This window comes from Pseudoliparis swirei, chromosome 22 (genome assembly GCF_029220125.1).
Source record: "Pseudoliparis swirei isolate HS2019 ecotype Mariana Trench chromosome 22, NWPU_hadal_v1, whole genome shotgun sequence".
Classification (NCBI taxonomy): domain Eukaryota; kingdom Metazoa; phylum Chordata; class Actinopteri; order Perciformes; family Liparidae; genus Pseudoliparis; species Pseudoliparis swirei.
Window position 1 is genome coordinate 5,273,162 of NC_079409.1, and position 14,075 is coordinate 5,287,236.

At 44.3% G+C, this 14,075-nt stretch overlaps 1 protein-coding gene across 4 annotated transcripts in view; it reads right to left on the reverse strand.

Annotated features, from left to right (window-relative positions):
• rgl2 (ral guanine nucleotide dissociation stimulator-like 2) overlaps nt 1–14,075 on the reverse strand; it is a 36,175-nt gene that overhangs the window by 8,132 nt on the left and 13,968 nt on the right. For 3 of the 4 annotated variants that reach the window (XM_056444205.1, XM_056444204.1, XM_056444207.1), the window contains 9 exons: nt 12,088–12,135; nt 11,638–11,721; nt 11,396–11,562; nt 10,472–10,528; nt 6,320–6,516; nt 5,165–5,274; nt 4,598–4,813; nt 2,798–2,901; nt 1,494–1,578 (listed from right to left, as the gene is read on the reverse strand). In XM_056444205.1, coding sequence (XP_056300180.1) covers nt 1,494–1,578; nt 2,798–2,901; nt 4,598–4,813; nt 5,165–5,274; nt 6,320–6,516; nt 10,472–10,528; nt 11,396–11,562; nt 11,638–11,721; nt 12,088–12,135 — 1,068 coding nt within the window. The remainder of the gene's footprint in view (nt 1–1,493; nt 1,579–2,797; nt 2,902–4,597; nt 4,814–5,164; nt 5,275–6,319; nt 6,517–10,471; nt 10,529–11,395; nt 11,563–11,637; nt 11,722–12,087; nt 12,136–14,075) is intronic. The other variant, XM_056444206.1, reaches the window with a different exon arrangement.

Consider the following 14,075-nt stretch of genomic DNA (forward strand, 5'->3'; position numbering starts at 1 on the left):
GCTCACGCAAAAAAAAGAAGGTATTGATGCCTTCTCCACCTCCGTGAGAACTAAATATAATGTAGGTCTTCCGATGGGGCGTGTACTGAAGAGCTCGCGTTGACAGAATAAGGGCACTTTGACTCAGCCGGATTAGACTGGTTCCCGGTCTTTTAAAAGCAGCCATACATCTTCACCACTTCAGGGCGGGCTGTGAGCTCGTCTTCAGCCGGGGAGGTGGGAATTTAATAAATGTGGATGAAGCAGTGGGCTCCTGACAAGACACATTCATAAATGGGGGGGGGGGGGGGGGGGGCTCTTGAGCCTTCATTTAAATGTAGGTCATAATTAAAGCCCTCATCCGACACCTGCAGACAGGAAACCATCAGTGAGAACCGTTTCTGTGTTTCTGCTCGGACATTTTATTGTGTTATATATATTTTGCATTTTTGTATACACTATTAATATTTGTATGTTGACTATGTAACCTTATTGGCTGCTGCTACCAACAAAGTTCCTCCTCCATTTATCCATCTATCCATCCATCCATCTATCCATCCACTCATCTATTATCCATCCATCCATCTATCCATCCATCTATCATCTATCCATCCATATCCATCCATCCATCTATCCATCCATATCCATCCATCCATCTATCCATCCATCCATTTATCTATCCATCCATCCATCTATTATCCATCCACCCATCCATCTATCCATCTATTATCCATCCACCCATCCATCTATTATCCATCCATCCATCTCTCCATCCATCCATTCATTTATCTATCCATCCATCCATCTATTATCCATCCACCCATCCATCTATCCATCTATTATCCATCCACCCATCTATCCATCCATCCATCTATCCATCTATTATCCATCTATCTATCCATATATCTATCCATCCATCCATCCATATATCTATCCATCTATTATCCATCCATCCATCCATCTATTATCCATCTATCTATCCATATATCTATCCATCCATCCATCCATCCATCTATCTATCCATCTATTATCCATCCATCTATATATCTATATATCCATCTATCTATCCATTCATCCATATATCCATCCATCCATCCATCCATCAATCTATACATCTCTCCATCTATCCATCCATCCATCTATCCATCCATCCATATATCTATCTATTATGCTTCAGGAGTTTACGTTGGTTGTCATGGGGATAAAGTATCTTTGAAGATATTTTTAGCAAGGTGGTAAAAAGAAAAAAGAAAGAAAGAAGCAACACAGACTAATCCAGAAGGTGACTCTTCAATCCTCTGTTCTAATCGGCAGCACAAGAAACAGATTCTCCGGCCTCCGCCTGAGCTGTCATCCAATCAGATGACCAGAAAAAGTCCATTAAATAAAAAACTGGTTTCAACGTTTCTCGTGTCCCGACCACTCAAAGCGCTTTAAAGCTGACGTCCTGTTTGTTGTGTCTTTTTTTGTAATGTAGTGTGTATTGCATTCCCACGTGACACACACACACTCACCTCCTTCAGGAGCTCTCTGCTCTGCGAGTAGTTGTCCTTGTCTGAGAATATTTCCGACAGCTCCTCGTATCTCTTCACCGCCTCCCTGCCGAGTGACCGGAGCATAAATCAGAGTTCACGTTTCAATACTCTTCAAGTCGTGTGAGGCAGTGAGGGGGATTTTTAGTTTGAGTCGAAATCCCGTAGCGAACGACCTGGAGACCGAGGCGTGAGAGAGAGAGAGCGAGAGAGAGAGAGAGAGACAGACAGAGAGAGAGACAGAGAGAGATGACTGAGGGGAAACTGAGGTAACAAAACTGCTGAAGTGGCTTTTTCCCTCTAGCTTTAGCCGATGGACTTTTACTTCTTCTTTTTAGGTTTAATGTCATCAGGTGTGTTATCGCTATCGAGAGAGAGAGGACCCCCCCCCGAAATGATGCAGAATGCGAGATTAGCCATGCACACACAAGAGATGCTCCCTCACTCCCACACTCCCTCATTCCCTCATTCCCTCACTCCCTCATTCCCTCACTCCCTAACTCCCTCACTCCCTCACTCCTTCATTCCCCTAACTCCCACACTCCCTCATTCCCTCACTCCCTAACTCCCTCCCACACTCCCTCACTCCCTCACTCCCTCATTCCCTCACTCCCTAACTCCCTCACACACTCCCTCACTCCCACACTCCCTCACTCCCTCCCTCACTCCCACACTCCCTCCCACACTCCCTCACTCCCTCACTCCCTCACTCCCATACTCCATCACTCCCTCACTCCCTCACTCCCACACTCCCTCCCTCACTCCCTCACTCCCACACTCCCTCCCTCACTCCCTCACTCCCTCCCTCATTCCCTCACTCCCTCACTCCCATACTCCATCACTCCCTCACTCTCTCACTCCCATACTCCCTCACTCCCTCACTCCTGGATCATCAGGTGGTGATTATGTACGGGGTGACATAATAATGTCATTATTCGAGATACTTTATTTTATTTTTTTAAGAGAATGACGAGTCATTGTGTCTCAGTTTCAAGCCGCTATAATAACGTGAGCGGCCGAAAAAGTGAGGACTCAACTCATTGGTCCCCAGCTGGGGTCAATTAAAGTGACATGACGAGGACACGCCCCTATTTCACACCTGAGTCACGAGACTGATTTGCACAATGTGTACAACTGCATCGTCGTTTATGATCATATTGTCCCGACTTCTTTCTCTATGCGGGTTGACCTGACCGAACGGCAAACTATGAACTCCGTGGAAAGCGTCCTCTGTGTGTGTGTGTGTGTGTGTGAGGCGATGCTCGGCGAGTGTGTGTTGAGCAGACCTGTCGGTGTCCTGCCACGTCTTCCTCAGCCGGTGGATGGGGTTACTCTGCAGGGCAGACACGATGGCATAGAGAGAGGAGAAGTTCTTCCTGGCACGGCACTCCTGATGAAAGCACACACACGGATGACTACACACATTTTGCATGCGCACGCACGCACACACACACACACACAAACACACACACAGTCGCTCACGCGGTAACTGAGAACACCTGTGGGTCTGGCTGGTATTGAGTTACAAGAGTCGGCCGGAGCTCGCTGAATAATGCATGCTGCTAAAGAGGCCGGTCCCAAAAGAAGCCCGGGGTGGTCTCAGGATGGCACTTTGGCAGCAACACCACCGATACCTCGCTTTGCCAAAGAGAATGAATGTGTGTGTGTGTGTGTAAGCAGGTGCTGTGTGCTCTTCAATAACTGCACAATAACCCTGACGCTGTAACAGTTAATCCACATTTCTCTTGTATAAGAGCGACACTTCTAAGCTTTACTGTTCGCCTCGAGGTCGTACATCATCTTTGTCGACTCAGCACATTTCCTCTCCATATCCTCTTCCATTTCCTCTCCATTTATTCTTCCATTTCCTCTTTCATTTCCTCTTCCATTTCCCCTCCCATTTCCTCTCCCATTTCCTCTCCCCTTTCCCAAAGGTGTACTGGAACTCGTGGGTCTACTTTTGAGTGTAAAGAAACCATGCAGATTCTTAATAGTCTGTTTCTATTTCCTGCCAGCAGCGGTCGCTCTACCAGCCGCTCTCCTCCAACAGCCGGAGCACTATCTAGAGATCCTCTGCCGCCGCCCAGGAATAAAGCTCCGTTCAGCGCCCTCGTTCCCGTGTTGTGCTCTCGGCTATCGATTCAAGCCGACTGGGAGTTTGTGATGGTGTGTGTGTGAAGTCAGAGCTGAGAATAGGATTATGTTTTGGGGGATTAACGAGGGTTTATTGTAGGAAAATGCACGGTTGGGGATTTTTTTTCTCCATCTTGAATCCCCCGACTGACACGCTGTGAACATGTTTCCTTTTAGGATGAGCAACATGTTCTTTCTTTTTTCATTATAAGACAAAAGACAATACATAGACATAACACCTAGAGGACGACGAAACAGTGGACACAACGTCATAAAGTATTGAGAAAAATAAAAAATAAATACAAAAATAAAAATAAAAATGCATGTGTACATGTGTGTGTGTGTGTGTGTGTGCATGTGTGTGAGCTTTTTAAAATTATTTAAAATAATTTTTTATTTAAAGAAACAAAATACATTGACGATGGCAGATGTATGAGTGTATGCACGTACGTGGAATTGAATTGGTTTCCAGAAAAGGTCAAATAAAAAAATTAATTAAAATAAATGAAATAAAATGCATGTGTACATGTGTGTGTGTGTGTGTGTGTGCATGTGTGTGAGCTTTTTGAAATTATTTGAAATTATTTAATTTTTTATTTAAAGAAATAAAATACATTGATGATGGCAGATGTATATGTATGAGCGTATGCACGTACGTGGAATTGAATTGGTTTCCAGAAAAGGGGAATAAAAAAAATCAAATGAATTAAGATGAATGAACTAATCAATAAGTTGAGTGGTGTCATGTTTGTAAAAATATAGTGACTGATGACCAGATGTAGTGTTCTGTTGTGTTGTAAATGATAGATGAGGTGAGTTTTTCCATTGAAATATATTCTGACATTACATTTTTCCCGTGTGTGATGTGTGTGTTATTCCTTGATTTCCAGTTCGTGAGTATCGCAACATATTCTTTCTGATTCCAGCCCGTCCCTCGACCCGTGCGCACTGACCTCGGCCACGCTGATCCACTTCTCCAGCAGCCGGGCTCGCTGCTGGCTGCGCAGGTTGGTGGACCAGAGGCAGGACGCCAACACCGCGTTGGCCAGCTTGTTGAACTGGTGTATGGTGGCCCGGACGGACCAGCAGACGCCCTCCCTCCCTTTCTTGTCCCTCTGAGACCACAGCGAGCCGAGGCAGTGGTACGGGACCAGGCGCACGAACAGCTCCTGGCGAGGGACGGCAAACGGATTCCATGAATGACACGACTCATCGAATCATCGAAGCGTCTGATGGAGTTTGAGTTTCTGAGGGGGGGAGGGGCAGCTTTCACAGCCTCTGACTGTCTGCTGGGTGTCACCTTGACTTGACCTCTGGGCCGTGTCCTAGTGGGAAATGCATCACGCAATACGGACAAAGTGCGAGCGTCGGACGATGTTCTGCATCTAAACTTCAAAGTCGAAGCCGGGACACAGCTGACAGTCGCATGCAGAAATCTCTCAAAAGGACGAGATCTTTCAGCATCATCGGTCAATACTTTTGCCTCACGCCAACCTTTAAAAACCTGTTGGCGGACTCACGGTCTCTATTCTGGTGAGCTGCTCGGCGATGATGGCGGCGGGGAATCCAAGAACGTTGGTGGCTTCAAACATGGAGGCGTCCGGAGGAGGGCTGGGGAAACCGGTCCGATCTGCAAAGGGGGGGGGGGGGGGACACGTTCACTGAAACTGGGGGTGCGTGATAAAAGAAACACCTCTGTATGTTTGCTGCTCCTGATCCTTCGTGTCCAGTGTGGGAACCAATTTTGGTTTTTTTTCCGGAGAATCGTGTATTTTTCTCTAAAGATAACAGCTGTGTTATCTCAGGAAAAAAAACCCACAGGGCAACTGGATAGATATCTCATTTTAATAAGAAAATGACTTTCACGGCTGTTCAAAAGTTTGGAGAATTTGATGTTTTCCATAAAAACTCACATTTTATTTATCAAATTAATTACAAAATGAATATAAAATCTAGTCAAGACATTGAGGTTATAAATAATGATTTGTATAGTAAATATGAATGTAGTTCTTCTAGTGGCTCAAAGGAAGGCCAGTTTTATAGCTTCTCTCACCAGCATAACTGTTTTCAGCTGTGCTCACATAAAAAGGGTTTTCAAGTGTTTTCTACCCCTCCGTTAGTCTTCTAAGGCGATAACACAACGTACCATTAGAACACTGGAGATGGGCCTCTACACACCTCTGGAGAGAATTCATTAAACACCAGAGAATAGTCATTTACATATTAACTATGTAGAGAGAGTATTTATGATTCATTTAATATTATCTTCATTGATAAAAACAGCTTTACTTTGAACAATAAGGTTATTTTGGTTATGTTGAGATACGGAGATAATCCACTCACAGCCTCCAGATTACAGGATTAAGAGAAAAGATGCACGGAGATCAATGCTAACGTGAGCAACAAGCTAACGGCGTAATGTTCATGCATGTTCAACATTTTTCTATCATCGATGTCGTCTCTGGCTTTTGATAGCCGAGTAGCTGGAGCGTCCAGTGAACTGTTCTCTTAGCCTTCAATAATATAATAATATATTAATAATAACAACCATGAAGCCACAACCACCCGATGTTATCTCGTCTTTGTCTTCCCGGCCTGGTTCTCTGCTGAGGTAACGGCCGTATCTCGACGTTTAAAACCTCCTCATCTGCCGTCATTTAAAAGAAAGCACGGACCTTTCCGGGCGTCGGGGAGCAGGGCTTTCTCGCTGAGCTCCTCGGCGATGTGGAGGAGGCGAGCGCGGAGGTCCACCGCGGACAGGGAGTCCTTGGGGAGCAGGGGGACCAGGCGCAGCAGGTGTGAGGGCCCCTCCAAACACTTGAAGTCCTCGGGATACTCGGAGAGCCAGTTGCTGAACACCGAACACACCGCTCTGCAGGGACAGAGACCAAATTCATTATGTCCAGGGATTTGGGGGGGGGGGGGGGGTGACGCCGACCTCTACGGGTCACATCGTCAGACACACGGTAAACTTTTTTTTTTCTTTTGTCCCGCCCCGACCTCCAGAAGGATCAGAGCACAAAGACGACAATAAAAGGTTAAATCCGGCCATCAGGAAAATACAAGAAACACTTTTAAAAATCAATCAAAAAATATGTTTTTTTCCCGGTTTTAAGCCCCACGGGATGGTGCAGGTCGCAGGAAGCAGATGAACCAGCGGTTGCAGATCGGAATTTATTACCTTCGCATTGAAAATGCTGGAAGGTTATGTTTTGATCGCCGTGTATTTATTTATTTATTTGTATGCGTGTTATTCGCAAAACTCAAAAAGTATTGAACCGAATCGCATGAAATTTGGTGGGATGATTCTTTATTATCCGGGGACCAGTTGATTAGATTTTGGGATCGATCGGGTCAAAGGTCAAAGGTCATGAACAGGTCAAAATCTTTCGCAGAACTCAAAAAGTATTGAACCGAATCGCATGAAATTTGGTGGGATGATTGTTTATTATCCGGGGACCAGTTGATTAGATTTTGGGATTGATCGGGTCAAAGGTCAAAGGTCATGAACAGGTCAAAATCTTTCGCAGAACTCAAAAAGTATTGAACCGAAGCGCATGAAATTTGGTGGGATGATTGTTTATTATCCGGGGACCAGTTGATTAGATTTTGGGATCGATCGGGTCAAAGGTCAAGGTCAAAGGTCATGAACAGGTCAAATCTTCTTGAATCACATGGAATTTGGTGGGATGATTGGTTATTATCCGGGGACCATTTGATTAGATTTTGGGATCAATCGGGTCAAAGGTCAAGGTCATGGAAAGGTCACAATCTTTTTTTTACCATAGCACGATACATTTTTGTCCAATTGGCATGCAACTAATGCCAAAATGTTCATAATTTAATGCCCAATCTTGTGATATGCGAAGGTATGCGCTCTACCGAGTACCCGTTCTAGTTTCATTTTGTTTTGATATGACACGATGCGCCGTAGCTGGTATATGCTAGGCTTAAGTCATTCATGTCAGTAACAGGGCCCCAATAGTCCTACTCAGGGATGGATTACCGAACGAGCCTACCGGCACCAGGGGCCCATGAGCTCAGGGGCCCCATGAGCTCAGGGGGCCCCTAAGCCAGAGCCTCTGCGTGAAGTCGCTATTATTACCTTCACATTGAAAATGCCGGAAGGTTATGTTTTGATCGCCGTGTATTTATTTATTTGTATGCGTGTTATTCACAAAACTCAAAAAGTATTGTACCGAATCGCATGCAATTTGGTGGGATGATTGTTTATTATCCGGGGACCAGTTGATGAGATTTTGGGATCGATCGGGTCAAAGGTCAAGGTCATGGAAAGGTCACAATCTTTTTTTTACCATAGCACGATACATTTTTGTCCAATTGGCATGCAACTAATGCCAAAATGTTCATAATTTAATGCCCAATCTTGTGATATGCGAAGGTATGCGCTCTACCGAGTACCCGTTCTAGTTAACTTTGTATTGATATGACACGATGCGCCGTAGCTGGTATATGCTAGGCTTAAGTCATTCATGTCAGTAACAGGGCCCCAATAGTCCTACTCAGGGATGGATTACCGAACGAGCCTACCGGCACCAGGGGCCCATGAGCTCAGGGGCCCCATGAGCTCAGGGGGCCCCTAAGCCAGAGCCTCTGCGTGAAGTCGCTATTATTACCTTCACATTGAAAATGCCGGAAGGTTATGTTTTGATCGCCGTGTATTTATTTATTTGTATGCGTGTTATTCACAAAACTCAAAAAGTATTGTACCGAATCGCATGCAATTTGGTGGGATGATTGTTTATTATCCGGGGACCAGTTGATGAGATTTTGGGATCGATCGGGTCAAAGGTCAAGGTCAAAGGTCATGAACAGGTCAAAATCTTTCGCAGAACTCAAAAAGTATTGAACCGAATCGCATGAAATTTGGTGGGATGATTGTTTATTATCCGGGGACCAGTTGATTAGATTTTGGGATCGATCGGGTCAAAGGTCAAAGGTCATGAACAGGTCAAAATCTTTCGCAGAACTCAAAAAGTATTGAACCGAATCGCATGAAATTTGGTGGGATGATTGTTTATTATCCGGGGACCAGTTGACTAGATTTTGGGATCGATCAGGTCAAAGGTCAAGGTCAAAGGTCATGAACAGGTCAAAATGTTCTTGAATCGCATGAAATTTGGTGGGATGATTGGTTATTATCCGGGGACCATTTGATTAGATTTTGGGATCAATCGGGTCAAAGGTCAAGGTCATGGAAAGGTCAAACTCTTTTTTTACCATAGCACGATACATTTTTGTCCAATTGGCATGCAACTAATGCCAAAATGTTCATAATTCAATGCCCAATCTTGTGATATGCGAAGGTATGCACTCTACCGAGTGCCCGTTCTAGTTACCTTCGCATTGAAAATGCCGGAAGGTTATGTTTTGATCGCCGTGTATTTATTTATTTATTTGTATGCGTGTTATTCGCAAAACTCAAAAAGTATTGAACCGAATCGCATGAAATTTGGTGGGATGATTGTTTATTATCCGGGGACCAGTTGATTAGATTTTGGGATCGATCGAGTCAAAGGTCAAAGGTCATGAACAGGTCAAAATCTTTCGCAGAACTCAAAAAGTATTGAACCGAATCGCATGAAATTTGGTGGGATGATTGTTTATTATCCGGGACCAGTTGATTAGATTTTGGGATCGATCGGGTCAAAGGTCAAAGGTCATGAACAGGTCAAAATCTTTCGCAGAACTCAAAAAGTATTGAACCGAATCGCATGAAATTTGGTGGGATGATTGTTTATTATCCGGGGACCAGTTGATTAGATTTTGGGATCGATCGGGTCAAAGGTCAAAGGTCATGAACAGGTCAAAATCTTTCGCAGAACTAAAAAAGTATTGAACCGAATCGCATGAAATTTGGTGGGATGATTGTTTATTATCCGGGGACCAGTTGACTAGATTTTGGGATCGATCGGGTCAAAGGTCAAGGTCAAAGGTCATGAACAGGTCAAAATGTTCTTGAATCGCATGCAATTTGGTGGGATGATTGGTTATTATCCGGGGACCATTTGATTAGATTTTGGGATCAATCGGGTCAAAGGTCAAGGTCATGGAAAGGTCAAACTCTTTTTTTACCATAGCACGATACATTTTTGTCCAATTGGCATGCAACTAATGCCAAAATGTTCATAATTCAATGCCCAATCTTGTGATATGCGAAGGTATGCGCTCTACCGAGTGCCCATTCTAGTTGAATATATATTGATATTTTTTACAACACACCTACAAATTTGCTAGGTAACCTTCGTTCTCACAGAGTTTAGACATGAATATCAGGCGTCTGTGGGTCAGTGCAGGTCTGTCTTTCAATCAGGAGGTTGGCGGTTCAATCCCCGCCCTAGTCGATGTGTCCTTGAGCAAGACACTTAACCCTGAATTGCTCCCTGTGTCCACGGTGTGTGAATGTACATTGTTCAATAAACATTTACTTCATAATGAGAAAGTTTAAAAATACAAAATGAGCACTGCCTGATAATAATAACATTCCCCCAAGAACAAAAGCGAGAAACGAAACTTTATTTCAAAGATGTATTTATAGCACGCACACACACACACACACAACTACACACACACACGACCACACACACACAAACACACATAACCACACACACACACACACGCATGACCACACACACGCACACACAACCACACGCACATGCACACACACACTCATGCACAAGCACACAGATGCACACATACAGTATATACCTGCAAGTAAACGCAGACAAACATACACTCTTCACCCACACACACACACACACACGACCACACACACTTCCAGAGTCAGAGCATTCTCAAAACCTCACTTGTTGAACGATTGTCTCGTGTGGCTCCTCTCGCTGTCGCCGGGCGGATTCTCCAATCTGTTAGTGGGGAAGAAAAAAAAGAACACAAACCATAAATATCATTCGTCTTCAGACCCGTCGGCTGCGTCATGAATAACGCTCTTTGTGGTAAGTGTCCCCCCCCTGCGGTTTCAGGCGCACCGATGAAGCTCTCCTTTGAGGGAAACTTCTCAAACAGCTGTTTTCATCCAAACGCTCTATTACGCACTAACGACCTCATACGAGGAACAGAAAACGCCTTGGCGGGCTATTTTTTGCTGAGTTATGTTATTTTAAGCAGGCGCCCAAGGTGCTTTTAGAGTCTCTAAATTAAGTCACGCGATTAATCTCCAGACGGCGGTTTGAATGAGACTGATCTTGAGGACAAATTACAAAGTTTTAAAATGTCGAGTCGGCGTAAAGTAAATAGATCAACCGGTTCTGCGACTCCTATGTAAACCGTTTTTATCGGCGCAGAGCGGAACACCAAATGGACTTTATCTCCACTTCTACCACGTGGAGTAGTCCCGGACGTCTTTTTCTGGAAAACAATAAAAGCAGGAATTTCATCGTCCTGGATCAGAGATAGAAGCCCCGCCCCCAAAAAATATGTGGTAATCGCGATGTTTTAAGGACGGCATGGTGGAAAGTTACCAGGTACATTTACTCATTCTAAACTTGTCCTTTTGAGTATTTCCATGTTTTCCGTCTCCTCTATACTTCTTAAACAATGAAGTTCATACTTCACAAACTCCAGTACATGTGTGTGACAGTTAAAGTCAGAAGATTGTTTATCTTCTAGTTTGACTTACGACCCCTAGCGATACATCAGGGTCTGTACTTTACTTTTCATGATTCAGATGTTCATGAATTGTTTCATAGAAGCCCCTCCCCCCCCCCCCCCACCTGTCGGTGAGGATGTCCAGTACTCTGCCCGTGGAGGTGAAGGATCGATAGGTGGAGAGGAAGATGGTGATGAAGGAGGAGTCGCCCATAGAGAAGGAGTGGAGCAGGTGGAGCACCAGCTTCTCCTCCGTCCCCGCCTTCAGGCACTGGGAGCGAGAGACCACCGACTGGGGAACAAAGGACGCCCGCGTTACCGCCTCCGACCCTCGGGTGGCGTATCCGGTCGGCGCCACATGACTCACTGTGAGGCTGCCGGGGGCGCCGTGGTGCTGCTTGACCACCACCGTGTAGATCACCCCGTCGTCCTGCTCCTCCACCACAGTGGACTGAGCGGAGGAGAAGAAACAGACGGATTAGCGGCCTTCAAATGGTCGGCGGGAGAATCCGAATGAACTTTGAATTCTTGAAAAAATAAAAAATAAATAAAAAATGTCGCATGCATGTTGAATTTAACGTCCTTTTACACGTCTTGCACACAATAGACGGTCCTATTAAAAATAACAGAGATATTATCCACTATAAAAAATCAAGCTGCTCGTCTCCCCCACGCTTCATGGAGGTCTAGCGATCCCGTTTCAGCCTGGGGGGGGGGGGGGGGGGGTTGGACTCTATTCTACACGTGTACTCGCTCACACAGGCACACCATGCCCTCCGTGTCACAGTGTGCGGCAGCAGCAGCGCTCTGGCCTTACCAGATCCAGAGGACAGTACCAGGTGGTCTTCATCGGCGAGGGCTCTGCCTGAAGAGGAGAACCGAACAGAACAGACGCTTAACCCCTGATCGGCGGATTAGAAGAAGAAGAAGAAGAAGAAGAAAAGGGGGAGGTGGGGGGGGGGGGGGGGTGGTGTACCGAGCGTGCGGGAATCGACAGTGAAGCAACACATCCGTATTTCGCAACACGAGTATTTCGGGCCTCTGGCGAGCCGCTAAGCGTTGACCCCACCTTGAGCCAGACGATGGTTCAAGGTTCGGTGAGGCGGGAAACAACAGAAATATTGTTATTTTCACGAGAAAAAGTGAAACATTTAGATAATGTCGTGTTTCTATCGATCAATCAGACTCTATTTGGTGTTGCACTTCTCCACATCCACACACGGACGACAAACTGCTTCGTAAATTCGAAAACAATCGATAATAACGACAAATAAATGACATTAAAAGCCAGATTAAAGAGGTGAATATTTAGAAAGATGAATAAATAACCAACAGGCATTCTGGCATGCAGCTCTCCAGAAAACACGTGCAGCTCTAATTATTATTAATGATGAAAAGAATAAAAGGGACAGTGCACATCATTGAAGGGACAGTGCAAATGTTTAAAGGGACAGTGCAACTCATTAAAAGGGACAGTGCACATCATTAAAGGGACAGTGCACATCCTTAAAAGGACAGTGCACATCATTAAAGGGACAGTGCACATGTTTAAAGGGACAGTGCAACTCATTAAAAGGGACAGTGCACATCATTAAAGGGACAGTGCACATCCTTAAAAGGACAGTGCACATCATTGAAGGGACAGTGCACATGTTTAAAGAGACAGTGCAACTCATTAAAGGGACAGTGCAACTCATTAAAGGGACAGTGCACATCATTAAATGGACTGTGCACATGTTTAAAGAGACAGTGCACATCATTAAATGGACAGTGCACATCATTAAAGGGACAGTGCACATCATTAAAGGGACAGTGCACATCTTTAAATGGACAGTGCACATCATTAAAGGGACAGTGCACATCATTAAAGGGGCAGCGCACATTAATAAAACCATTTCTGCAAAGTTATTAGCCAAGAGGCAATTTTTTATCTTTAGTCCCGAGAAGCAGATGTCATAAAACAAACCTAAAAACATAAGATTACATATAAAATGTTTGTTTTAGGGCTCTGAATGCACAATATGCAACAGATATTCATAATTTGAATGAAATAAGTCTCACAAATATAATTTTAACCCAATTTCCCTCACATTAAAAATGATAACTAACATCATATTTAGCGTTAATTAGATACATAATAGGTTTTTTCTAGTCCTTGCTTGTAACAAAGCCAGATGACACAAGCAGGAGGAACGAATGGATGCTCATTAACACTCGAAGTGCAATCACCGAAGGAGAGTTAGTCTCGGCAGCGTTGGTCGCTCGACATATTGTCTGGATCCCGTAGACCAAATCATATCGCAGACAGCAGATGACTCACGGCTCTTTAATAGTAAGAAGAAGAAGAAGAAGAAGAAGAAGAAGAAGAAGAGTGCAGTAGACGTTTATAGATAAGACTGCTTCAGGCACTCGTGTTTAAAGCCTTTAAAGCCTTTAAAGCTCGTAAATATAATTACTCAAGTAACACTGGAGTTAAAAAGAGTTTTAAACTACTTTCCATTATACAATTTGATATTTATACTTTAAAACTTTTTTATACTTATACTTTACAGACTAAGATTTTTCTTCAAAAATAATCACACGATAGGCTCAAACTACTTTCGATAAATTTCCTCGACCCTCACGGCTATAGTAACCTCTTACAAAGTGTGTGAGTTGAGGCCTGTTGTCGTGTCTCCTGGTTGTTTCCAGCTCTCAAATATATATTTTTCCATTTAAATAACCGTTTTAGACCCCGAGAGGTCAAATTATGCCAAAGCGCTGAAGAAATTATAATAATTAGTGGAGCAGGATTGTGTTTTTACT